Source organism: Colius striatus, chromosome 24, assembly GCF_028858725.1.
Source record: "Colius striatus isolate bColStr4 chromosome 24, bColStr4.1.hap1, whole genome shotgun sequence".
NCBI classification, from domain to species: domain Eukaryota; kingdom Metazoa; phylum Chordata; class Aves; order Coliiformes; family Coliidae; genus Colius; species Colius striatus.
Genome location: NC_084782.1, coordinates 6283701 through 6311682, shown reverse-complemented (window position 1 = coordinate 6311682; position 27982 = coordinate 6283701). Strand labels below are relative to the sequence as shown.

At 39.5% G+C, this 27982-nt stretch overlaps 1 protein-coding gene across 1 annotated transcript; it reads right to left on the bottom strand.

The window, feature by feature from the left end:
- Window positions 1–1403: 1403 nt before the first annotated feature.
- On the bottom strand, window positions 1404–27828 carry MACO1 (macoilin 1). Its single transcript, XM_062014406.1, has 11 exons — window positions 27534–27828; window positions 19201–19342; window positions 18428–18554; window positions 16680–16803; window positions 14610–14788; window positions 13648–14146; window positions 6515–6673; window positions 6134–6316; window positions 5308–5428; window positions 3659–3833; window positions 1404–2581 (listed from the first exon to the last, which is right to left on the bottom strand). Exons 1-11 carry the CDS (start codon window positions 27611–27613, stop codon window positions 2379–2381), a joined length of 1992 nt encoding a protein of 663 aa, XP_061870390.1. The 5' UTR covers window positions 27614–27828; the 3' UTR covers window positions 1404–2378.
- Window positions 27829–27982: the final 154 nt, after the last annotated feature.

The window sequence follows — 27982 nt, the reverse complement described above, 5'->3', positions numbered from 1 at the left end:
TTCTTCCTAGGTTTATGCTGACTGGAAAAAGTTCTGGATACTTCAGTTTTCCTTGGCAGATCTCTCTAGAGCATTTATCCGCAGAAATATTTCAAAATTGACTGTAGAAGAAACCAAAATACCCTAAGTGACCCTTCTGCAGTCTTACATTCTTAGATTCCCCATATATTAATCTTGCAAGTACAATTTATGATGAGTCATTAAGATATTTTCCATTTCAGCTATTTAAATATTTAAAGATCCAGAGGTTGGCTGGTATAGGATCTGAGTGCTTAAATTATCTCTTTCCACTCAGTTCTCTTAGCCTGCATAGCAGACTGGTGCCTGCAAATACTTTCACCTTTCCTAAAGGAACGTTTCCATTTTAAATCAGGAGGGTACTAGAGAGCACAGCTTCTGCACTGTGGCCTGTTAAAACTGTATTTGTTTTTGCAGTAAGAAGAATGGCTGGAAAGGAACAAAGGCTGAACTTAGACATACTTTTGCAATCCTCAAGAAATTTACAGATAATTTTTTTAGAACCCAAAGAGAGGGTAACTTGCTAAGTTTATACATCATATGTAAAAAAACATCTCTTCTTCCATTGCACAGAAGTGAAGCTCTGTGGCAAAAAAGACTTACCTGGATAACACAGTGTACTTTAAACAAGATGTATTCTTTATTCCAGGCTCAACCAGCTCAGTTAAAAAGGAAAAAAATTCTTTATCTGAAAGAAGATGTTTATTCTTTTTAAACCCCACAGAAAAAAAGAATGCAGCCAAGACCAAGTATTGAACAAAAATTGTGCCCAAGTAGGCAGCCAAATGGGGGAACCTCAACACAAAAAGTCAGTGACAATATCTCATGTTTTGCACAAAGATGAAAAACCTGTGACATTTCTGAGTAACACTTTTATGGTGACAATTACACAAGATGATTCAAAATGCAAATGGCAGCAACATGCACACCTGGCTAAAGCTAGAAGTTTTATCCCAAAATAATACCTGTGATTAAAATAATGAAACTTTAATACGTCTACTGACTTCCATGTCCTACTCAATTCCTTTTTTTAATGAGGGATACATGCCAATTAACAGGAAACTTTTGAATTTCCTTTTAAGAAGAACTTTGTCCTTCCAGAGTCCACTGCATGTTTGCAAAATCGTAACGCTGGGTTTGTAGTTCTGCTAGTTTCCAATACGATGTTGCTTCCTACCCCTCCTGTCCCATCCCCCAAACATCTGAAACACTTCAGAGGTTGCCAGTGCAAATGCTTTCTATCAATGTAGAGCATACATTTCAACTTAAATCTTTGTGCAATTTATGAGTTTCCTTAAAAACCCCTTGGCACAACAGCTGAAAAATATTCAGCTCCATTTAGACTGTCAAACACAAGGTGATATAAAGTGTAAATCACAGCTGAATAAAATAAAAAACCCAGAACTGCAGCTTTTATTAGCCAGCTTTACAGTCTCTTGAATACAGTACATTGCACAGTTCCGCCTTCACAATAACGCTTCCTGTGTTAATATTGTGCCTTCCACGATGCAGTATAATCAAGGCAAGTTACAGAACACTGCTGAGTTTATACCAAAATAAACAGAAGATGTAACCTTGCTTTATAATGAACATCCAAATTACCATGTACAATCTGCAGTAGACTCTGTAATGAGCTTGATATATAAGCTAGATGACAGTGAAGGGGGAAAAAAATAGTTTAAACTATCAAGTTTCCTCTTGAAATGTCTTTTCCCAAGGCACTGTGAACAAGACTGTTAGCAATTCTCAATGACTAAAAACACCGATGGGAATATAAATATTTCACACAACAACCACCGTCACATCATCATCTATTCTCTTATTCTTTCCCTTAAACAATGCCCCTGAAATTTGTTTGGTCCTTTGAGGGGTAATCAAATTATCTTCTGCAACATCACATATTTGTATTTAATACATCTATAAATCAAAGCTTTGTTGGATTATTTAACCCTTTCACTGTAAAAACAAAAAGGTTTTCCTCACTATTTCTGAATGAATCTGCAAATTCAACTTGATTATTAAAAAAAAGAAGAAAGGGTTCAAAATCAAGCAAAGCCCTGTGTTTTTCAAGAGGAAACCATGCAAGAGTACATAAAAAGGCAAAATTGGCTACTTGAAAACCAAGAATTGTTTTTAATGCATTGGCCAAGGAAAATAAATTGCAAAAGTTCTGTGAGGTTCTCTAAAAATTTACAAGAAAAACTGATGGGCAGTTCTAGTCAATCCAGATGTTCTTTTATCCTGTTTTAAATGACAACAAATACAGTCTCACACAATACAATTTCATCTTGACTGCAAGAGACACTCCTGTGTGATGCCTTCAGCATGACAAAATTACTGGGCAAAAAGAAAATTGGCATTCATTTCTTCAAGGGCTGATAAACAGAGGCATTGGGATCAAGTCCAGAAGGGCTGGTCTCCACAAATTTGGAAGAGTAATGTGGGGAAACAGGACTCAGAGTGCTGGTGGCTGCAGTGTATGTTATGCTGGGCATTACTGCCATTACTTCTGCAATCTTCTGTTTTAGGTCCTTGATTTCCTGATCTTTTTGAATTATTTGCCCTGAAAACAGCAAATGACATCACTTAGAACCAACAGCATGTTTTCACCCTCCACCAACTGTTCAATGATAAGACCCGTTGAAGCGAAACACCCAGAAGACACTAACATGATATGAGCATAAGATCAGCGCACACAACCCCTGTTTTGTGTTGATAAACTATGTTTAATTACCTCCAGTTACCATGCAACCCAACTGGACATTGCACTTCCTTCGGATTCTGCAATGTTTGGATTCACAGCTGCACCACACCAAAACACTACTTTTGTGAGTCAGCTTTTGCGTGCACTTTTCCGTTCACATTTTACAAGCACCTCACAGGAGCACAAGTGTTTGCTCATTAAATGTGTCAGTTTATTTTCAAACCTGTCCTCACTATTTTTCTAAGCCCCCTTTGTGCACAACAGCACCACAGCAATTTATGAAACTACATAAACACCAACAAAATGACACAAACTTCTCACTCTAATAAAATTTTCCTGCAACCAAACCAATTTCTGTAAGGAAATACATCAGATACCAAATTTTGCTTCACGGTTTGCACAGCTGAACAAAAGCTGGAGAGGGTTTTACGCTGGCTTCACACTCCCTCTGGTGGCTGCAGCCCCAGCCCAACACGGACACCAGTGTCCACCAGTGGGAAGCTTAAAACAGGTTGGATTAACTTTTTTCCCCCACATGTTTAGGTGGTTGTTTACTTCATGAGTATCAAAATATTATATCCTGGTAGCCCTTGAATTCTGATAAGGGCTTTATATACAGTAACTATTATTTTATCTTCTAGCTCTCCAGCTTTAAGGTAATGGTTTATAAAAATGTAGAAAATCATCATAAATTAACTTAAATGCCCATCTTGATATTTATTGTCTTCGGCTTGATAGCTTAGGGAAATTAGGTCAGCTGATCGGATGGATTCTTAGGCTCACATTCACAAAGGTGTGAAAGACAAAAAGCTACTGAAAGCTGAAATCCTGAGTGGGGGCTGTAGCTCACCCCAAAATAAAAAGATAAGATATTCTTTCTGCTGTATTTTCAGTTTCAGTCAGTACTACATGTTAAATTCAACTAATCCACATTACCTTGGGCAATCTCAAGCTGCCGTTTTGCATCTCCTAATGCAGAGAACAGATCCAGCTTGATTCTTGTCTCTGCACTCAGGCTGTTCTCTAAGTGCTGTGTTTTATCCTGCATGGCTGAAAGTGCTGACATTAACACCTCCGTATCCTTCTCATTTTCCTTGTACTTCCGCAGTTCCTGTAGGAGTAATTAAGACAAATGTTACTCTCATCAACTTTACATGTAAGATACACTGACAAATCTTTCCCTTCCCCACAACACACCACTGGGCTTGGTATTAATACTGTAAAATTAAAATGATGGTTAATTAAGGACATTGTAATATTACCTCTAGTAATTATACATGGCCATCAAAAAAGTGATTAAAGCCATATTGTACAAAGCGGAATTAGTATGGTGAGCAAGTACCATTTACTCTGCTTCTCAGTCTCTATCATCCAAATCAAGACCCTACACCCAGAAACTCTCCTCACCACTGCCAAGGGCCAGCTAAGCAGCTGCACAGTACTCTCAGCCAAGCTGGGGAACATGGAAACGTTTGCCACAAGCAAAATGGGTAGAACACAGACTGATCTCTTGCTAGACAGTTTGAGATGATACTAAATCAGCCTTTTAAATTCTTTCAATTGTCTGATGAGAGGGACTTTAGCTCAAAATACTCCCCACATAGTGCTACAAACCCAGACATTTAGAAAGGAAAAAAGGAGGGAGCAAGTATTCTGAACACAAGACAGGCACCTTGTTGCTGGGAAGAATGAATTAACAGTTTGACTACGGAAAAAAAGAGGAAGTACTATACATTAAAAACAAAAGGTTTTATACTTCTAAATGAAGAAATAATGGGGGAAATGTCAATGCTTGTAACAAAAAGCTGCTCTAACAGTTTGAAGATGCTAAGAAAGTTTAAAAGCTGGATTACAGTTGGTTTTACTTATTTGAAAGCCACGCTCACATTATTCTCCATTGATAAACCCCACTTTTTTTCAAGGGTCTGCTAAACCCAGGAACAACAAAGCTGCATATGTTATTTGGAAACAAGTTCAGAATAACACTGTGGGGATTTTGAAGAGTGTCTAAAAACCACAAGACATTAAAAATACAAATTTTCAGTTGACAGACTGAGTACATCTTTAAGAACAGACATTTTAAAAGAATAAGGTCAACTTCAACTCACACATTTGAGCTCTTAAACTCTAACATGCCAGACAATATGTCTGCTACAAGTCTAACACAATGTACTTTCAATATTCAAGTACTTTCAATAAAAAAAGCCAGTCTGGCCAGTGATTAAGACTGCATTGAGTAAGCAATCTTACTTGCCAGCAATGAAATTGATGATATAGACCGGCACGGCAAGCTCCTCACTTTAGACAGAAAATGTTGTTGACAGGATTATATTCTCAGTGTAACCAGACCGTTGGTTCAGGGAAAAAAACCTAATGATTTAAACAACTGACTGGTGTGCAGCTGAGACTATTAAACTCTCTCATGCCTACATTCTTACAAAGCTTGATGCAAGACATGAAGAGAGACATCTGAAGAATGTAATTCCTGAAGGTGTTGATTGTCTCTTATGTAGATCCACCATAGTCAGAAGGCTGAAAGCGCTCATTTCTGATGCTGATCTAAGCCTCTGGTGCTTTTTTGTTACCTGAACTTTAATTTCTAGTTCTCGTATCTGATCTTCTTTCAGCTTTATATCAATTGTTAGCTTCTTGCACTCTGTCTCCAGCTCTCGGATACGATTTCGTAAAGTTTCAGTACATTCTCCTCTGCAGAAAAAAAAACCATTAAAGAGAAGATGAAATAAGAGGCTGTCATTCCTGAACTGTTCGTAACGTGGAAATTAATATAAATAGTGAAGGATAAAAAGAGGAAGCTAACTTTGTTCTTTCCAGCAAGAGAATTTCCCTCACAGCAATGATGCAAAAAGCTGCAAAAAGTTACTCAATGTTATGCCTCAAGTACTAAGGAATTTGTAATATTTAAGAAATATGGAAAAGAGAAAAGCAGAAATAATACTTCTTAATACATTTGGAGTGCTGCAGATTAAAGTCAACCACACATCCCACCTATGTTACTGCCAAAACACCACTGCACTGAGCACTGCTAGTCATTGGCTAGAGCAAAAAACTTTCAAGACAATGAGAGATCAAGACAGGATTTTGGCCAAAGCTGTTGTATGAATCCTGGAGTCAGCCCCCACACGAAAGCTGATGTTCCCAGCACTCTGACCCATGCAGGGTACATCTCTCCCAGACCTACCAGTGCCTCAACAAAGTCCAACCTCTTACTACAAATAAAGAGAAAAAACAAACAAAATGAAACCAAAAAAACCCCAAATACAGACTACTCCTTTACATACAGAAGAGTGAAAAGGGCCTCCTCAAATCCTCCATAAAACACCTTTCAGTAGCAACAGCTGCATTTCAGTAATTTTCTGGAGCTGAGCTTGCTTCTGGAATAGAACAAAGTACCTTGTAGCAGCAGCAAATGCGACAGCACGTGCAGCAGTTGCTTCCTCTAACTTCTTTCTTTTCTTTTCTTCCATTAATTGTTTTTCTACAAAGGCTCGTGCCTCCTGCTCTGCCTTTAGTTTCTTCTCCAACTGGCTGATCATTTGTTTGTCTTTTTGTTTCATTTGTACAGCATTGTGTAATCTGGAAGGTAACAGGTACAGGATTTAACAGATGATTTTACTTACTGAAAATAAATTGCTGTCAATGGTCCCAAATGAATCTTACAGGATTTGCAGAGAAGTGCCTCAAATTTTGTAGAGTCTTAACATAATAATATTTCTCCTTTACCAGACTACAGCCATCAGCAACTAATTCACACAGCCCTGCAGAGACACATACTTGTTCTGAAGCAGCTCGTTTTCCTGCCGGAGCTGTCCGATCTCAGATCGAATTCCCCGCTCTGTGTTAGTCAGAGAACTGATCTGACTGCGTAGCTCCTGCTCAATCTGCCTGCTCGCTTGCAGGTCAGCCTTTAACTTTTTAATATCTTGTTCCAACCTAAGAGAGATAATTTTAAAAGAGAATGTCAACCTTTTTTTCCCCAGTTACCCAAATATTCAAGCACATTATATAAGCAGAGTAAACATGACACCATCTGCCAACCCCCCAGACCCTTCATACTTAAAATAATCAGCTCTCAGAAATTACGTCTATCCTTGATAAATAATAATGTTTTATATAACTCTATATATATATATAGCTCTATGTATGGCTATACACACACTTCATAATCTCCCACAGGAATTTTGTTTTCCTCCATGCACTACTGAGTTGTAAAACAAACCCTATGGAATTATATTCTTCCTCTTCAAGCAGGAGTGAAATAGGTAAGTCTGAGAAGTTGTAAACAAGGACAAGTGCATATATGAACAAATTTTTCTTTCCTCAACAACTTTTGAGTCTCATTTGTTAGTTATAGCTGAGTTATAGAACATACTGCTGAATTCTCACCTAAAGTTTTTTTTTTTTCTTGAAGTACATGATGTGCATGTTGAATAAAGAGTATGTGTTAAGTCATCCACAGTTCAGGAGTCAGTAAATTTAGTCTTAATTGCTCCTGAACAGAGACCATCTGCTATACACTTAATTGTAGCTTTAGAAAGCTCTTGAAGATTCATGCAAGCTTATTAATTAAAATATTTTTATCAAAACTGGTTAAATAAAACCCCAAGTTTCTAATGAGAGGTTCTGCTCAACTTCAATTTTCCCCCACATTTTCAAAATAAGATTAATGATTCTTCAAATAATAACACATTGTAGAGGAATAATTAACCATTTTGCACAATCACTGTTACATACTTAAAGCAAAAATGACTCTCAGTCACTCACACATAATCCTCACTTGCTCCCTTAGTTATTGATTTAAAAGTTCATAAAAGAGATTAAGATGTTTTTATTTCCTAAAGTTACAAAAAGAATCGATGGACAAGCACAGGACAAGCTGCATTTGTATTTTTGGCAGCAGAATATTGACATTAGTTCAAACTTCATAAGCCATGTGGTTCATAGCACTCCTTCTGGTTTCAATGAGTGCTCTACACCTGCAGTTCTCACAGGGCTGGTCTAGACTGTGAAGAAAGATGAAACCTGCATGATTTGTAGAGTGCACACAAACGTGACCTGAAAGGATGCCTACTTTCCAAACCGGGAGGAAATACGAGGCCACAAATCACAGCCTTTCTTTTCATTCAGCCAAGGTAAGAGTATCCAAACAGAGCTATGTACACGAGATTTGTGAGACTCAGGATCAGAAGTGTTGCACACTCCTAATACAGCATTCAAATTCTGCCTGAACACAGAGCTAAAGCCTCAAAGATGTCCTTTCCACTAAAACCTCGTGGATACCCTTTCTGCCTTAACTTTTCAAAGACACTCCGAGCATCAAATATTCACCCTTTTACCCTGAAGGCTCACAGAAAACTTTGGGTAACTTTCACAGAAAAAATGAAACTGACTTGCTGTCAATTATAAATTTCACAGCAAATCTCAAGTAAGTCAGGATTTAAGTTGACAAGAATTGATTAAACTCTGGGTTCTTCCACTGTTTATGAAAAAACAGTAGTCACACTGCTAAAACACATACAGGCAGACCACGTACTGATAGAATATTGCTGCCCATGAGCAGCTGGTGCTCTGTCTGCAACCCTTCATTCACTAAACACTGCAGAGAGGAAGTTCTTTTTCTTAGAGACCGCTAGCAGGTACAAAGTGGGAACTATATACCTTGTGGATCCACCAAAACCAAAGGCTTTCTCATTTATAAGGCACCACAAATCAGCTCACAATAGGAGGAGGAGTGAGAGTGCCAACTTAACAGGTTCAACTTAGTCTAACCAAAGGATTCCAGTACTTCTACACATCTTCATTTTTCAGACCATCATGCAGTTAAGAGGTTTTATTGTTGTGAAACAATCACTCCTATCAGTACAGATGACCTAATTTAAGCAGTCAGAATGTAAAATATGACCAATCTATATACAGTGAGTAATCAATTATAGTAGTGCAATTCCAAAGAGGCAGAAGAGAATTAAAATGCAAAGAAAATGAATCTCTTTCAAATCAATGCCTGACAAACCATTAGAAATTTATCTGTCAATGGACTTAAAAAGAAGTTTTAAAGGAAGATTTTACCAGAATGTAACTACTCTTTTTCATTATGCTGTAGTGTTTGCGACAGCTTGAAACATCAGAGCAAACATTTTCTGCAATTTATAGAGCAAATAAATGGTCCTTACTAGCTAAAATTAGTTAGGAAGCTAATAATCCATCATAACACAAGGAACAAATGTTTCCTTTATGGTTTCTCTCCCAGGCCTGCCACAATTAGCTGGAGATACAGCTTCATAAAAAAAAAAAACGTGCCACGTACTCCTTGCCTCCTCTGCTGTATACCCATCTTCCTAACCATCTCATAAAGTCCAGTCAAAAATTTTCAGCCTAGAAATTTCACCTGTGGCACAAGAATTCAAAGCTCTGTACACAGAGAGGTCATCCATCATTTTCATAGAAATACGAGGAGATTAAGAACACCCTTTCTGTTGCCCTCTTTCTAAAATGAAAGCACATCATCAAGGTAAACCAATACAATGTCATACGAGCACAGATTAGTGCGTGGAGTTTTCCCCCCATAACAGTCTGTGCTACTGTTACAATGACAAATGACCCAATAAGACAGCATTTTTTCTTTTATTATGATTCTTTCGACCATTTCATTTTCTGCTGAAGTCTCTTATTTCCAGGCTTATTGGAAAAGACATTTACAAAGAGGAGGTGAAGAAAACTTGAGTTCTAGAAGGTATAGCACAAACTACAAGCCATTTTGGCACATAACTGTTTTTAAAATGAGGGTTTAGTTGCAGATTATGACATTTTGCTGTTTATACCACCATGGCCAATTTCTTCCAGCTTATCATTAGCATAAACGTAGATTTACGTATTTTCTCAGCACTACCATTCCTGATGTCACTGATGAAGAGAATGAATCTGTAATCACCTCCAAGACTGAGTAGTTTCCAAATGCTTCAAGGAAGACTGATGAATAATCTTAAACACAACTCACTGACACCAGCCCAGAACCTAGGCTTGTTGCTTTGTTTGCCTGGTTAATGCAATTCCACAATCACCTGGCAACTGCACACAAATTAAACACAAGTTATATAAAAATTAAAGTTTTAAAAGACCCAGAAGGCACTCAGATGCTTTTCTAAGGGACTCATTTTTTCCTTTGTTCTGTTCCAGACCAATCTGTTGGCGTAAGCATCTGCCGCAGTGAACCTCTTTCTTTGAAGTAGCCACTGTGACCCTGCAGCATTGAGCTTCGTCTGCAGTAACTAACGTGCTGTTACTAGCAGTTCCTCAGAGCATTTTTCAGTACCACAAAGACAGTAATCCACCGAGAGAAAGCAGAGTTACTTATTTTTCTCCTACACAAATTTGATCCAAGTATCTGGCATTTCAAAAGATCATTCTGTTTTTGAACAGTCCACATATTATGTTGACAGTGGCTTGAAAATGGTCTGCTAGAAAGACAGTCTCTGAGATTTACATTCCCAATTCTTCTGCTTTTTTATTCTATACTTTCCTCTGCTCTTATCATATTGCATACTGTAAAGACTGACCATCTTCCTGACTGCAGCTAACAGCAGAAAGCCTTCTGGTACACTAATGCCAGTTCAGGCAGGGGGGGATACGGAAGAAGCAGCAGTGACTCTTAGGACACCAATCCTGCCACAGAAGATGTACAAAAATTAGCATCAAATGAACAGAAATTTAAATTAAAACCTTAACATTTTAAAAAAGTAAAATAAGATGTGGTAGATCAGCCCTTGCTTCACAAATATTTTTCTTAGCCCATTTTCCAGAAGATGTCATCATTATCTCTGAGAATAATTAGTACACAAGACAGCTTGTTTCAACACCTCATGTGCCAAAGGTAAGACCTTTACGGATACAAACAGATTTGCCAAGTTCCACTGCCAGGTTTGTGTGTGATTTTTTTGGTTTCATGGTTCTTGGGAGTTTTGGGTTGTATTTTTTTTTTTTTTTAAGGGTTCAAATAACCAGAGGCAGGACAAGATAATTACTATGTAATATGCAACATACACAAATTCAGAAGCAATGACAGCTTGGACTCATTCCAGACACTGAGCCCCTAAAATGTGAGCAAAACCTGCTGCACCTCAGAAGTGCACACCAAATGTGTCCCTCCACTGGCTCAGTTACCACTGTTGGAAAACAAGCAGCTCAGATCAGAGATTCAATTATAATGTGCTTCACAAACAAACAGAAGATTTCACCATCCACCAGAGGCAGATATTAATTTCAATTGTTGTAGGAAGAAAAACCTAAGAGATTACTTGAGCTTCTTGCATCCCTCTGCTCTAGCTCTACTGTTGTGATGGGGATCAGTAACTTCCTCTCCAGAAAACTATGCACATACTCACTAATTATTTTCCAGATGGAACAGAAATAAAAAACTAAGACTGTATATGTAAAATAGAAACTTAAATGAATTAGTAGTACCCTTTCAGATACAAACGTCATATCAAACATTTAAAAGAAAAAGTTAACAAACATGCAAGATTGTCCTGTTCTCAAAAAACCCCAGTCATTACTGTCTCAAAAAATCCCTGTTAGTCCCGGGTCCCTAGCAGTCATAAGGCATACTTTACATTTAATACTGGTTAGTCAGCTCAGGGAAATAATTTGTGAACACAAAAGGAAAGTAGCTTGGTTTTGACATCCTGCTGTGAGTCTGCTGGACAAGGAGTCATAAAAAGCAACTTTATTTGGAAGCTGAGCAGATCTGATCTGAAAGTCGGTACACAAATGCACAACTTCACACAGCCCTTTTCAGGGTACAGCAGTGATGCACACAAAAAGTTTAATAACGAATGAGTAACAGGAAGGAGAACAGATGAAGAACAAATGCCAGGGACAAGATAACTGACAAGTTAAAAAAACCAAAACCATGAATTTTAAAAATTAAGTCCATTCCTGTCCATCCCATCCAGTTTGTCAGGTAAGCTTATGCTTCCATTGCTGGAGGAGTTACATACTCAATCTGAAGAGAAACAAGATTTTATGAATTACTTCAGTCTACTTTTGTAAAAACCTGTGAGCAGCACCACACAGGACATTGGTGTTTTAAGTGCTCTTGACTTGCCTGCACAGGGAAATCGGTGTACAATAAATAGCTCTAAGAGTTTATAGCACAACAGCCACACATATCACTCATCACATAGGAACACTCGACAAACAAAAGACTCAAGTAGCTAAATTCACTTTCAGGGCAGAGTAAGGCCACATTGCACAAAGGCACATTCCAAGTACAGTAATGTGTACTCTGTCACTACCCAGTGAGTTAGAGGAGGTAGAAGGACACAGTCAGTTTGTTGTATCCTCACTTCTGCATTAGAAAACCTGCTCTGGACAATTACAATGACCATCTGGTGTAAGCTCACATCACAGCACATAATTTTGATGTGTAACTTAAAACATATGGGGTTTAAATCTCATTCCTTGCCATAGCTACATGAAACACTCTTGAGTCTGGCAGGTCATTCTACCTTTCTCTTTTCTCAAGACTTGCAAGTAATATTTTGAACTGCAGCAAAGCTGAACTGACCTGTTATTTTATTCAGTGGGCAAATAAACCATATAAAGAGTATAGAGATGCCCACGTGAACTGGCCATATACAAATACAGCAGCCCTGTATGTGTTAGTTTAGATGCAGCTTTGATGAAGACAAAGCCATCTGCATCCCATTAATCTTGGCTGGATTTGATTCACAGATTAGACTGATTAGCCAATTTCTTATGCACTTTGTACAAGTTCTCTACAGACATTGAGTATCAATTAGTCTGGATGGTTAATTGGCAGAGGTGCATCAATCACTGGCAGAGTGATTAGCAGAGAAGAAAAATAATATTCTCATTGTAGTAATTGTATTCACATAGCACAAACCATCAGAGACAGACCAGAGTCAAAGTCCAATTATCAAAAGGTATCTGCAGGCAAAGTGAACTCGATCTGCCAATTAAGTTGGCCAACAAGGACTTGTTGGCCAAAGACTGTTCAGTATGTGGAAAAAGGAAAAGAGACATACGCCAGGTATGGCAGGAAAGCACATAACTGAGCAACAGTTTTGTTCTAGAGGTATCTCTGCTCCCCTTCTGAACAGTTACACACTATCTCTTTCTTAAAAGTACTTAATCTGGTAACATATGACACCACCGTATGTCTCAGGACTTATATGCTCTAAGTACTTAGCTGCATTTCATAAATACATCCTTACTTAAACTTTAGATAAACATATGTAAAGATCTGACCTTTTCAAGCTTTACAGTTTACAAGGCAACTACATTAAATCCCTGTGACCTGTGCTTAAACCACTAAGGTGGCAGGTATGCAAGCAAGAATCTGAACTTATTAGTTTAAGGAGTTATGTAGCAGCTGAAGCTTTGCATCTATTCTTGTGAACTGAGATTAAAACAAAATCCAAATATTTCAAGGAAAACACCAAAACAAAACAAACGTCCAAAACTAAGATAAAGTACTTGTTCAGGCACCAAACCCCAGTGAATTCTCTGGAGACCTGAAGGTCACTCCATGGAAAGTTTGTCAAGAACACATTCAATGTGCTCTGCAATAATGATTCTCCACATCTTCCACGGCCACTATCAAATCATTGTCAAAGCTATTTATGATGCCTCACAACACCCCTGTGAGGTAGGTAAATATTGCATACTGAGGCAGAAAGTAAACAATTTGTTCCATAGCAAATCAGAGGGAAAAATCAGCAACAGAACCGAAAGGGTCTAGTTCCTAGTTCTCCTACTCCATCATTAGACAATTCTGTCTTCTTTATGGGATCATAAGTTACATGTTCCTAAGGAAAAATAAACGTCTGATGTACTGGAATGAAGGGAGGGTACATCAGGCTGTTACACAATGCTCAGATCAAACTTACCTTACCAGTGCATCTGGTTTGCTTAGCTGGTTATTAGGAATACAATTTTCCATTAAGTCCTTATGTGTGCTTGGGCTCTTGCTAGCACATTTCTGTTTTTTCTCATTTTTAGTGGATGAGGAAGGGATGCTCCCATTAGTTGCACTGTGACTGCGAGGAGAGGAGTTCACAACTCCGCTGACGTTTTTGTAATTTTTGGACGAGGCAGTGCATGAGTCCTCTTTTAAGAGGTTTTCTGTACTTCCTACAAGATCGTTATTTAATCTTTTACTATTGATATGGTTTTCCATATATTCAATTTCTTGTATTTTAGAGTCTACAGGTTGCAAAATATTGTTATTTATTCCAAGGTTGTGTTTCTTAGCATCCTTGTCCTTTTCTTTCCCTTTTTCTCTATATTCTAGCTCTGGCAACGTTGCAGATAATTTCTTATTGGCTGGAATGCCTCCATTGTGCTGCAAAAGCATTGAGGAATCCATATCAGATAGTCCTTTGGCTGCTGCAATACCAAAAAAAAAACCCAACTCAGTTCATTAAATCAATCAATACTGTGACAAAGAAAAATCATTAAGTACATATCAATCATTTCTGCAGAAAACAATCATTATTAGTGTTAATCTAAAAAGAGAATCACAATTCACATGGTATTTTAAGATGTTTTTCTCATTACAGGCAGGAAACAGTAACCAAGGGATGTAATAATAAATACCAGTGCTTCGTAGAGCACTGACTGACTAGATTGATGCAGTTGCTAATAGAGAACTAAACAGAGAGAACGTAATTCATTTCTACTGTCACAATAATCACTGCCAAAATAATTTCATTTCTGGCTCTTCTGTTTCCAAGTTCACTGTACCTTCATCAAAACAACACCGACTACAGAAGTTCTTCCTTAGCAGGCTTGATTACTTGGTTTGTTTTTTAGTAGCAGATAATAGCAAACACATTAAGTAATAACTTGCCTTCTTCTGCCTCCCTCTCTTGCCTTTGCAGCATCTGCTGTTCCGGGGGCAGAGCTTGCTGGAGAAGCTGCATGTAGAACTCATTCTCTTTCTGCACTTCTTTTTGTTTTCTTAAACGCATTTTGTAGCTGACGTAACTTTTAAAGCCAAAGCCCAAAGTCACAACAGGGTAGCCAATGCTATGGAAAAAAAGCAACGATAGTATTCAAAATGTAAAAACATTAGCAAATTAATAAATTATAATACATTATAAAACTGTGACTACATCTGGATTACAATTGCTCAAAGGAAATTATATATAAAACATTATTTTGCTCTACTACAATAAAGCTACAGTAAAAAAATATAGGCACTTCTTTATCAAGTTAAAAAAAAATCACAGTTACAGACAGCATTAACAAGAGCTGGAGCATACAGCTCTTGGGCTACTGCACCCCTGGGAGAGACCAAGGCTGTGAGCCAAAGTGCCATTACAGCTAGAAGTGACCCCAGAGGTAAAGCCTCAGTCACCATCTGTCCCTGCTAAGGATGGCCACAACTAAGACATCTTGAGTGGGCAACAAACAGCCTTTGGAATTTCCTCATTTGGGAAGCTGACCTTGAAGCTCTAAGCAAAAAACATCTACTCTCTAAACTTACTTCTTCCACTTATCTTGCTGACAAGTAAGATAGGAAGAATTTCACTTCCAGTCAGGGTTGGCAGTTCCGTTTCTTTACTGGGATGACAGAAGTGTAACAGAACTTTGGAATTGTGTTTTGCACATCAGCTTCATCGTTTGGAATTTAAGAATTGTGACAACTGAACCAATACAAAATGCTACCAGATCGTGCTACTGTATTTATTAATGAGGATACTCGATCAATGGGCAAACATCCCTGTATAAAACCAAATCATTTTCACTTGATCACAAGGAGAAACTTCTTTGTTGTGAGGATGAGAGAGCCCTGGCCCAGGCTGCCCAGGGAGAGTGTGGAGGGTCCTTCTCAAGAGGTGTCAAAATGCATCTGGACAAGTTCCTGTGCCCTTTGATCAAGGGGAATCTGCTGCAGCAGGGGCTTGGGCTGGATGAGCCCTTCTCACCCCCAGCATTGCGTTTTACAAGTTTAACAAAGCCAGTGAAGTTGCATTTTAAACACTGAAGGTATCCTACAGGGGAAAACCAGATGCCAGTGACTATTAACCATCTTTTCATTCTTTGCTCAGTAATAGCACTGTGCACACTGCATTCCTAAGTAAGCTGCCAGAATGAAGAATCATTTGCATATGCATCTGACATTATCTCTCCCAATGTTTCTTTTGTAATACCGTGTAAAGCCAGCTGTAGCTACAGTTCTAAAACTCTGATGACAAGCTGAAATGTTTGCATCCAATTCAGCAGCAGAAAGACCTTTCTCTATAGCTCCTAAAGTGCTTTTGTAACCTATGATAGTATTTAATTGGTGTTTAAGGTATTTATTGTACAACCTAGCAATATAAATTAAAATGAGAGATGTCTAGTATATTTGAGACTGGATCACAGGGAACTGGACCAAGTAACTACATGAAAAACAGGAAAGAGTTTAAATGTAGTCAAATCAATGCACATTACATTTCTTCCAGATATGGATATTGTGCAGTTAAGTCTTTTGCCTGAAATCACTCTTACCACTTCCAAAGAAGCAGTGTAATAAGTAGTATTTTATATTTTCTGTCACTATTTTCAACCTGAAGATTATCATTAGAATCTCTTGTTGAAGGGGGAAAAAAGAGGACTGCTTTGTTATAGAAGAATAACATTTTCCTAACAGGATACATAAATTATCAAAACAGCCACTATTTTTTTCTTTTACTATCTAGTAATTACTTTAATAAAAAAAATTGTGAACGGATGACACGAACTTTCAAGAAAAGCTCAGAACATTTGGGCTACAAATTCCCTGCAGCTCACAAGCTGTATCATCAGCAAGGCTGTACTTGGTTCATGTTCAGCATACAGCTCTCGTGGAATATTTAATGACAGATGTGTGAAAGAACTGGACCAAAATAAATAGCCCTGAATATTGAAATGAAGAAAAAACCCCACCACTTACCAGTGTGCTGCAAATGGGCGACAAAGGTCTACATGGAAGTTTTTTAAATCTTTAAATCTAATGGCTGCTTCAATATAAACGAAAAGTATCCACAGTGATACTGTTGGTAAGCACACACCCCTCTCTATTGAGAGAAGAGAAAAAGAGAAGCACCTTAGTAGTATATTACAAGCAACAGGTATTTTAAATTTCATTTTTAAACATTCCAAAAGCCAAGGGAAGATTTCAGACATACAGGAAAGTGTAAGAGGATCATTTTCACAATAAAGTACCTAGGATGTCTTTGTTTTAAATCAACTCTTAACTTTTGTCTGCTTATCTTGCTTTATTACTTTTATAAGGCATCAGTGAAAAATAACAGATGCACAGCCAATGAAATAGCTTGGCACAAAACCTTATATAGAGAAGGAACACAAATGGAAGAAACTGCAGAAGATGAGGTAATGTTACAGCTTATGATCTTTGAGTCAGAAGTGGTAAGCTTAGACTACTCTTTCACTCCAAGTTAGGTATATCTTTGTAGCAGCAGTGAGCAAATCAGTTGAGAAAACAGGAGTGAGTAAGCACTGGACTAGTTACTCCATATACAGTAATGAAGACAACAGTCTGCAACTCAGAACTCTACACATAGGGGAACCTTTAAGATGCTCTATTGATTTATCTTTCCAGCACTACTGGTGAGAATGTAAAATAGCAGCCCATCAAAACTAAGGTCTTAAACCTCTTGGACAAAGGAAAATGCCACTGTTGCTTGCAATACAGCCACTGTAAACTTCCACAAATCAATTCCAGTTACATGCCATAAGCTTAACAAAAATGTTCTCAATGACACACTGACATCAGGATATTGTGTCCTCATTTGCAAACATGTCTCAAATTTGAAACTAAAAGGAGCATTACTTTGAGGCTTTCATGTTATTTATTTTTGTCTCTGGCCTCTCTGGAATAGCTGCACTCTGCATAAATGAGAAACCTATAGCAGAAACTAGCAGCTTAAAGGGGCTCGGCATGTCAGCTGGGTAGGCACATCACCTAAAAAGATCATAACTTCCAGAAAAAAGAGCAAGTTGCCATCAACTTTGATGAGCATTTAAAGAGAATAATCCCTAAAGTTGCATGAATTAAAATATTAAACAAGCTTAATAGCTACAGTAAAAATTGTCCCATCAGTTTTTTCCTTTAGGGTTTTCTAAACATTAACACTGAGAACAACTTCAGATAACACTTTAACATATTAAATATTCCTAAAAATAACTCCTGATTTTCTGCATATTTTAAATTGGGCAGCAACTGGTTCACAGTACCTGCCATTAGCTCCCACGTTGTCATTATTACCAATGACTAACGTGTCAGAAAGATGACTGCTTTCACCACTAAGCTCAGAAACGATCCACACTATCCTGCAAATTTTTGTGATCTGATTACAAGTCTAACCTGAAATATTACAAAAGCCTCAAATCCCAGGGACTTTAGTAGTGAAAAGTTACCTCAAAAAAAAAAAAAAAAAAAAAAAAAAAATCAAGTTTTAGTCCTAAATTTTTTTGATAAAAAGACATGTAAATAAGCCATGTCATGTATTAGTCATCATGCAACCTAAACCACCTCCATCAAATCCAGCTGCTGCCCCAGAACCCATGGATTTGTTAAAACAAACCTAAACAAATGTGGTAACATGGCTTCTTCGTGTTACTAAAGTTGTAAGATATAAATTTAAATCAGTAGGTCATAAAGAAAGAATTCTGACTTACCTGTGTGCCAAACATACTGTACCCAAACATATGTGCTGGCAGCAAAAAACAGCCATTGTATTGGTATGAAGAGCAGACATATTATATTCGATGTGAATGCTACACAAACAAAAAATACTGAAAAGGCCTAAAAGAGAGGAGGGGTGGGGAGATAGAAGAGTTTGGTTTATTCCAGCAAATATTGCCAGTTTATCAATGGTGTCACCACAATGATTTCAACAGAAAAAACACAAGTGGTGCTAATAATCAGGGCAAAGAAATGGTGCAGTCTTGCAGTGAAAGTAGAAACTTAGTTAAGAGATCTGGTGCAACTCAAGAATTTATGCCCATGCATTCTTCCAACAAGTCTCCAAATAGCTATACTTATTCCTCATCATTTTGTTTGAAGACTGTAATTTACGTTGTTGATATAGTATTATCATGACCATACTTTCCTTCTGGGGAAAATAAAACAACCAGTAACATAATTTACTCTCTGAAAGAATAATAACTATCTACAGGCAGGTGCTTCCATTTTATTTTAAAGAAAACCCTGTTATATAGGGATCTAATCCAATTCACTAATGTCAGGAATACTATATTTCACTTCCCCTTGCCCCAAATATAATAGGCAGAGATAAAAGACCTTAGCCTAGGTCACCTAGTTGCTTGAAAATTCCTCCTCTTGTGAAAATGATCATCAACACCATTAAGTTAGTTGTATAACATGGAATATGCCCTGAAACTTTGCAGGATTTCCATACAAAGGAACAGGAATTTGCTGTTCTACTTACCAAGCCCTGATATCTGAAGGAATCATAAACACTCCTGATGAAGAGCCAGAATGGCCACAGATACTCAAATCTGAACTCCAGGACAAAATCTGCCAGCAGTACTAGGGCCCACACTACCAGGAACTTTAGATACAGAAAAGTACTGTGGAAACAAACAAACAAAAACACACACACACACAAAAGGTAATTTCAGGTCAGAATTTCCAATAGAGATACTTAAAAGATTAAAAGTTCAGGAATAAAAGCTATAGACAACTATAATTCAGATAAGTCATAAAAATAATTTCACAAAATCAGTAACTTTATTATTACATTAAAATCAGGCCTGATCTAATTACAATCTAATTAACTGCATTAGTTTTTTAAGCAGTAAAGAAACAGAAGGCTAGATGCTCTTACAAGACATTCAGCAATCACCTCCCTTTAGCTTTGCAGTGTGCTTTACAAAGTGAGATCTTGCCAACAGGTATCCTGTTGTGGCTGAAATGCTTCTCCCCTAGTCTGCACTCATGTACTTGAAGCTCAGAAATTTCTGTATTCCCTTTTCTCAGATTGCAGATGTTTTTCCACATCTAACACAAACCGCAACACCAACAAATTGAGATATATTTTGAGCCTATAACTATAGCACTTAGGAAGACTGTTTTGATACGGAGTTAAGAGTTATATTTGAAAACATCCACGTTAGAGTAAACGCATCAATTAAAATGGAGGCATGGGAGACCTGAGACTAGACAGCCCGAGTTCTCTTTATTATTATTTCAAAGCCATATTGCCTTACTCATAATCCTGCATTTTGAACTGCTGATGATCCTTCTTAGCTACAGAGCTTAAAATAATTTTTGATCATACCTAACACACACAGGAGGCACTTGAAGGCTCAGCCCAACCCATTCTGCTAAAAAGAAAGTAGTAGAACCCCTTTCCCCCCAAAAGCCAGCACCCAGAAATCTAGTGTGTCACTCTAGTTCCCCAAAATGCAAATATCTTGCTGCACTATATTGGGTTATAAAGATAGTGGGGTTTTAAAACACAGTTTTCATTTTTAAAATCGAGGGCAGTTTTTCCTTTTAGTAACTTTTTTCTCCTCTATCATACTGACATCCAAACCAGCAGAACTTTGCCCTAGAATGATTACTGTTAAGTCACCAGGAGTTGGCATGTCCAGTGCCAGGTCGGGTCAAGTTTCTATGCTGCTCATGGATGTGTAGCTTTTTTAGGAAGTACTTCAGAGCTTTAGAGAACTCAGAGAAATACAAAACTTCTTTGAAAACTGTCACCTACCATCAGAGGTTTTAAACTGCTCATCCAATTATCACTCACATTACTTGCCACAAGAGATCAGCTTACAAACCACACGACAGGGAAAATGCTCTGATATCTTGTGAATCAAACATAAATTGCACATCCTTGAAAGCGACCCTTGTCAGCTGCCCTAGGCTTACAGCTTCCCCATTGGAAGAGTTTTTGCTTAGCTTTCTCACTGTATGTGATCAGTCCCGTCCCCCCCATCAGTCCGATGCCCAGGTTTTCACTGTGACATAACATAATGGGACAATGAGAAAATATATAAAGGCATCACACATAAGCAATTGTTATTCTGTCTATTTAGCTAGAAAAGCAGATGTGTTGTGTAGGCACTTTCTTCTGGGTTAAAGTTTATTTTTCTGCCACTGAAATCCATAAAGAGATTACATTTTTCCTAGCAAATTAGAGTTGTCAGAACTAGTACCTTTCAACTGTTAAGTGCCAATCTAAGTTAAAGCATTTGCTGAATAGGAGTTCTGTAATACAGTCATTACAGTGATTTGTAATATTAAATTCATATCAATCCAAAGGCCATGGTGACATTTACCACCTTTTAAAGTGGAATTGTAACAATACAACATTTGTAATAAGGTTCTCCCAACAATACTGAAAAGCCTACTTCTCAGTCATTTGAAGGACTCAAAAGCAATTAAGAATTTAATGAGTACAAGACTAAGACACAAAGCAGTTATCTCTTTTCATAAAAAAACTTCATTCACTTCAATTGGCCTCAGCAGAGTTCACTGTTGTGTAATACATTCTACGTATGTATTCAGCTGCACAAGTTCACATGCTACATGCACTTCTATGAAGCACTTTAAAGATACGCAATCGTTTTTGGGGTTTTTTTTTACATCATGATTCTCTGTCCCCGTCCAATTCAAGCATGCAGGACTGCAGAGTAAGAGACTGTAGTCCATAACTAAACATTGCACCAAATTGATACAGGTAGCAGCCTAAAGATGACAGCTTCCTCCTCTAAATGGACCAGTTTTGAGCTTTCACACTGCCTCAGTTATGTACATCACTGGGTTACAACGAGCTGTGGTGTCTCTGCCACACACTGCAGGCTGCAAGTAGCAATGAGTCTTTATAGGAGAAAGAAAGAAAGGTGAAACTCAGCTTCCCTTTTTTTCATAAAGGTATGCTGCACACCCAACTTTGCTCCTCCTGGCAAGCACACACTTATCAGTTAATTTACACGACTGTGCTTAGTGAACACATAGCTCTTCCATGAACACTTAAATTAGCAATAGCTGAAAAAAGTGTCCAGCAAGAGTTAAACCCCAAAGAAAACCAGGCTAGAAGACCTCTTGTTTGAAAAGCTAATCACTCTTCCACTCTTTTGCTTCATAAAAAGACTGTTCAAATAAGATCCCATGAATGAAATGACTAACAAAATTTAGAGATGGCCCTCCTCCCTTTCTCTGTACTAGCCACTTTCACTTCACCTTTGCTCTTCAAGGCCTTGACTCCTTCCAGACATCCTTCTTCCCTGAGTGCCTTTAGATTGTTATCTAGTCTCTGTCCCCGCTGTGCCTCCCTGTCAAATCACTCATCCTATAGCAGAGACAACTGGCGCTCTTTCGGAATCCAGCACCGGCCATTTGGTGTCTGGGAACCTCTGATAATCATTGATCTTTCTGGGCACATCCACACATTTCTCCAGTCTTGATAGCTGCTGCGTCAGTATCCTCATCCAGAGATAATACAGAAATAACATAGGAAGCAGAAGTGCTTTCTAACCTCTGGATATTAGAAAGGCTCAACTATATTCCATGATGTCCATTATAATTCTGAGTTTGTTCTCAATACAGGGGAAGCTTGTAGATAAATACCTAAAACCTGGGTTATCCAATTTTCTGACACGTATCAAAAAAAATCTCACTTCAGTGACCTGCTAGAGGTTTAAGGAGGACAGGCATTTCCCTATAAAACCAGCATATGGTATGTAATATTGCAGAGCAATACAAGCAGAGGGGGAAGGATGGACACATTCCTGAGAAAAGCAGGGTACTAACCAGGAAGTAGCAGTGATTACAGTGCTGCAAATTCTGTGAGAGGCCAATTGATTGCTAACATATACTGAATGTAAAGATTTATTTGTAACTCACCAGGAGTTGTGCTCCCCCTTTGAATCTTCAAACAAATAATTTTCCTCCTTATTCTTTCTCCTCCTCCCCTCAAGTGCCAGATGCCATCTCTTTTTTTTTTCTCCTCATGCTCTTTGTTTTGTTTTCTTTTTACTGCCCCACAGAAGCTTGTAAAAACATTACCAAAAAAAAAAACCAACCCACCACTAGGAAAAAACCCATTACACATCCCAAATGGAAACTGGTACCAAATTAAGCCTCTATTCTAATCCACTACTATCAGCAAGTCTCAAAGGCTGGGTAGTGAATTCGTAAGAGAAGTGACGGCATGTTTCACTTCGTAGTCTGACTCACATCAGACAATAGATTGGAAGGCATCTTGAGGCTGGCAGGACACCAAATGTACAGGTGGGCTTTAGAAAGGTGAAGTTTAGCATGCCTGTGAAATTACCAAATAGTCAACCACTACCATCTCAAGCTTACCCATCAAGTGTCAGACAGAATATCAGAGATGCTGCAGAAGTAGCGCTGGAGATATTTTAAAATAAGAGCTTTACATATGTAAACATACAAATATACACATAAGATTATTACTAGTGGACAAAGAAAGTAGTACAGAATGCGCCCACCAAGCACGCAAGAGAGAAAACATCACTTCTGGGATGTGGTCTGCATATTAGAAAGTATCATATGAAATACTAGCCAACTAATTTTTTGAAAAGGAAGAGATGGGTGAAGAACCCTAGGAAACCTCCTTGACTACTTATGCAGTGTCTTGATGTGACATAGAATACATCAATCACTGAACTATGGAAATGTAAGTAACAGAAGACAAATTAGAAAACTGTTGCAGTAATTCTGGATGTGTAACAGACTGCTGAACTGCAGGCAATCAGTATTGTAGTACTAAGACAAGAGTCACTGTTAGCTCTCTATGGTAATTCAGCTGAACACAACAGAGTCCAGAACACATCAAATAAAACCAGAGGAACTGCAGCGTGAAGGGAATGAAATTCACTGGCAGAGGGAAACAAAATTATGTGTACCATTTGGGTTGACATTGTAGAACACATTTAAATGTAAGCTAAATCAGATTTGAGACCTGAATTTAAGTTAAAGTCATAAAAAGTAGTGCTGCTGGTTTGTAACAGACCTCCAGGGCAGGTTGTGAAGAAAATGTTTTTCCCTGTATAGGAAGCTTATGAAAAAAAATGCAAGACTAATTCAGTAAGAAGAATTATTATGGATTTTAAAAAATCCAAACAACAAAACCACAACAAAGAATCAGCCTAAAAAAATGCTGCATTTCTGGAGTTAGTAACTGTTCTTCCTGACAGTTTATAAGGTTTTCAGAAGAGTAAAAAATCAAGTCCTCTGAAAGAAGCCATATCAGAAGTTAGGTGGCACACAGAACAACTTAGCAAAGGGACTGTGGTATTACAATGCTGCCCAGTACAAGATGCCCGGGGCATCATATGCCAGCAGTGGGTATCTCAGTAACCACGTGGAGATTGCAGACACATACACATCCTCCCAGGCATTCACTTGGCTGTCAGCCCAGGTAATGCCTGTGATAAAGGGCAACATATCTGTAAGCATTAAAAAATCCAAATTCTAAAAGAACACACAGTGTTTAAGGACTATTGTCAGGAAATCCATGATGCATAGCGTAAGACAGCTGATGTGACAGCACAAGTTAAGCCAATAACACGTGGAATTAATCTTGAAACTTCACCAGCTACAAAATTGGTAGCAAGTGCCAATATGACTCAGAGCCAAAACAAGCAGTATCAGCAATAATGCTGAAGGATTTTAAAATAGATCAAGGATGAGGACTCGGAAGACTTAGAAACAAGCAGTAACAAGTAAACTTTAATTGCTTAACTGATGACAAGCTGCAATGAATACTTTAATTAACAATTAAGGTTTTAATGCATGCAGACTGTCAAAGGTATAAGATATTAATCACTCAAGCATTGTAAAACAATGACAATGGATAGCTTAAAAAGTGAAAAGGCAAAGTTCTGAACACACACTGTGGAAATAAAAAGAGACTTCTCAGTTCTCACTATTTGCTGGTTTTGGAGAGCCATTGAAAGCACAGTTATGTTTCAATTATATTAAAGTTCTTTCTGCAGATACTTCTAAATAACACAAGTCTTTATTGTGCTTGTACATAATATTAGGTTGGGATTCATCAGGTTTTTCAGAGTACAGGTAGTGATATTCCCTTGAAGCCGTGATACTGCACCCCACTGGCACCCAAGGCTCCAGCTACAGCACATAGGAGCAAAGCTGCTAATGGCTGTGCCGGCACATCACGTTACACAGTGCTTGTACACAGCCTGAGTGAAGTACGGTAGAGGTGTAGATGGGGAGTAAAATTGAACTGAAAGGGGACAAAAGGCAGAAAGCAGACAAAAGTTAAAACAGGAGAATGGAAAAAGCAGTCTAAAGAAGCATAGGGAGGGCAGCTGTTGAAAATTTGGTGTGGAAGGGGCAGGGGTGAAAACTGGTCAGGAGTAACTTTGAAAGGGTCAAACAATCCATTTAAATTTAGGTGGTGAATGTTGGGGAAAGGACTTTAAAAAACTACAACTGTAAAATTTCAAATTAAAAAAGGCTGTGAATCCTTAGATCAATTTATCCAAAAGGATACTGCAGAAGCTTGCAAAAAAAAGAAACAACCATTCATGAAGACAGGCTATTCACATTTTTCAATGCAAAGCAGGATTTTGCATTTCTAACTGTTCTGGGACTAGAAAGTATTTTTCTATTGCTTCTTAGCATTTGCTTCGAATATTGCCACCAGTTTTACTGCAGACCAATTCATTGATTCAGCTGCTCCCAAACTTTTCAGCTTTGCAGCTCTCAGTTAAGCTCACATGTGTCTGTTATCAACAGCTGGGCCTTGAAAGGTTGGAGCAGAACAAAGATGGGAAGATTGGTCTTAATTTAAAAAGCAAACAAAAAGCCTACAAGAGTTAAGTATCTTAATCATGTTGTTTGTTCAGCCTAGCTGCTGTGCTTATAACACTATGATTCTACCTACTGATAGCTGTATTTACTGGGTTTGTGTAAGCTGATGGTGACAATTAAGATAAGCTGAGTAAATAAGTACAGTAATTACAAGAATTTATAAATCTATAGTTATATCAGAAGCTATCTCTATGTAATCCCTTTGAATTTTGGGGGGCAAAGAGAAAAAAAATGGAGATAGGTGGTAAAAGAAACACGAGCCCCAGTCCACCCAGAAGCACTTCTCTCTGGTTAGATTTCCAAAGAGGTGAGCCTTCACACTAGTTTATCTTTTCTTTCTGTGGGCAGTACTTTGAAGTCCCTGACTACTTCCACTTTATCAAAACACCACATAGAAAAACGGCTAAAAGTCCTGCTTCTGAACTACAGCATTCCAGAAGAAGTTAGTATGAGAAGCCAGATGTCTCTCTCAGCTTATCACACAACTACAACAGCTCTACATGCTGAACACACTCATCTTCTGGTGTTCTCGTATTTTTCTGCTTTTCCTTCCTTCTCTCACCTCACCTTTCCAGCCAGTCACTTCAAAGGTAATGGAGAGCACATGATTTTGAATTACTTCCAAAGACTAATCATCTTAAGTACTTGTTTCTAACAAATGGATGTTTTTTCTTTAACATTCCAAGCACTTTTTTTTTCTCAAAACCCCACAAGTTTAAACCAACAAGATACTCTCTGCTCTCACCTAGAGATTCACTATAACTAGGATATGCAGGATATCATGAAATTTTTGTCGTGGTCAGAACTCCTGATCTAGTGTTTCCCTTATGCAAAGCTAACATTGCATTATATGAGTTTGCTGAAGTCCCACTCACTGCACAGATAAATCTCAACTGAAATAGAAACAGAAATGGGACATTACTGTAACTTTCAAGAGCCATCTTTCCCTCCTCACTAAACCAAACTCCTCTTTATTCCGAAACACGTAATTTGTATTGCATACAAAATTTTGCATTAGATACTCAAGAGGGCTGGACTCTAAAATACTCTTTAAAATGCAATTACAATAAGCAAAATGTTTAGGAATCTGTGTTGTGGCAGGTTCTGCACTTAAACACCTGGAAAGCATCCTTTATTCCAAAGCACGAAGCAGGTACATCCTGTGCCTAGGAGCGTGGCCCTCATTTCACTACAGTTTCCTCTCTCATTTTTTTAGGTCAGAAGCAATTCAGATACCCACTGCGTTTTCACCCCTGCAAGGCCATCCATCCCTCCTCCAGACATGACCCACACAAGTTCCTGCTCGCATCCCACGCTGCTACACCTACTGCCCTCACGTGCTTCCACTGCAGAGGCCACTGCTCAGGCACCTTCACCACCCAAGAAAACCAAGTTTGTTAGTTTTAGCCCACGAGGCAGCTGCCCGCCAAAAGCCAGCAGTCCAGCTGCCAGCCCGCTGCTCCACCACGCTGCCGCTGTCGAACCGCCGCAGCGCGCGGCTCGCGGGTTTAGCGCCTCTGGCAAAGCCCAGCCGCGAGAACCCACTCGGGAAACCTCCCCTGGGGCGCCGAGACCCCCCTTCCCACCGCACGGTGCGAAGCCTGGGAGGGGGAGCGCGGAGGTTCCCACCGGCTCCTCACCGCTTCCTCCAGGCAGCGCCGACAGGACCTTGGCCAGCAGCTGCCCCCACACCTCGCGCCCTCCCCCGGCCCCGATGGCACCGGCAGCGGGCAAGGGGGCGGCGGAGGGGCCGGCCCGGCCTGGCGGAGGCACGAGCAGGCCGCGGGGCGGGGCAGCGCCTGAGGGGAGACGGGGCGCCATGTCGCGCGCGGCCCCCGCTGACAGGGGCGGGGCGGCGGGACGCCGTTGAGGGGACGGGGGCGCGAGAGGACCGGGGCGGCGCGTTCCCCCCAACCCCCTCTCCCCGCCGCCCCCTCAGCGGCCGCTCGGTACCTGCCGTAGATGCCCTCGGTGATGCGGTTCCGCTTGAGCGGACGCCGCAGCTTGCTGCAGTCTGCGCTCCGCCGCTTCATCCTCCCGGCCGCCTCCGGCCCGGCCCGGCCCGGCCGGCCCCGCCGCGCGCCCCGGCCCCGCGCTGCCCCGGCCCGCTCCGGTCACGGCAGCAGCATCCGCCCCCGCGGGGGGTTCCCTCGCAACGGGCTTTTTTTAATTTCTTTTTTTTTTTTCCCCGGGAAACAAAGAAATAAAAATAATTCCCGGCCCGTCCCTCCCCGCCGCGTCCCCCGCGCAGCCGCCGCGCCGCGCCCCGCCCCCGCCCGCGCTGCCCAATCAAGCGCTCGGCCCAGCCGGAATGACGGCGCGGCCGGCCAACGGGCGGTGGGGGAAGGCAGACGGACAGGCGAGCCGGCCGATGGCGGCCCCGGGAGGCCGGTCCCGCCCCG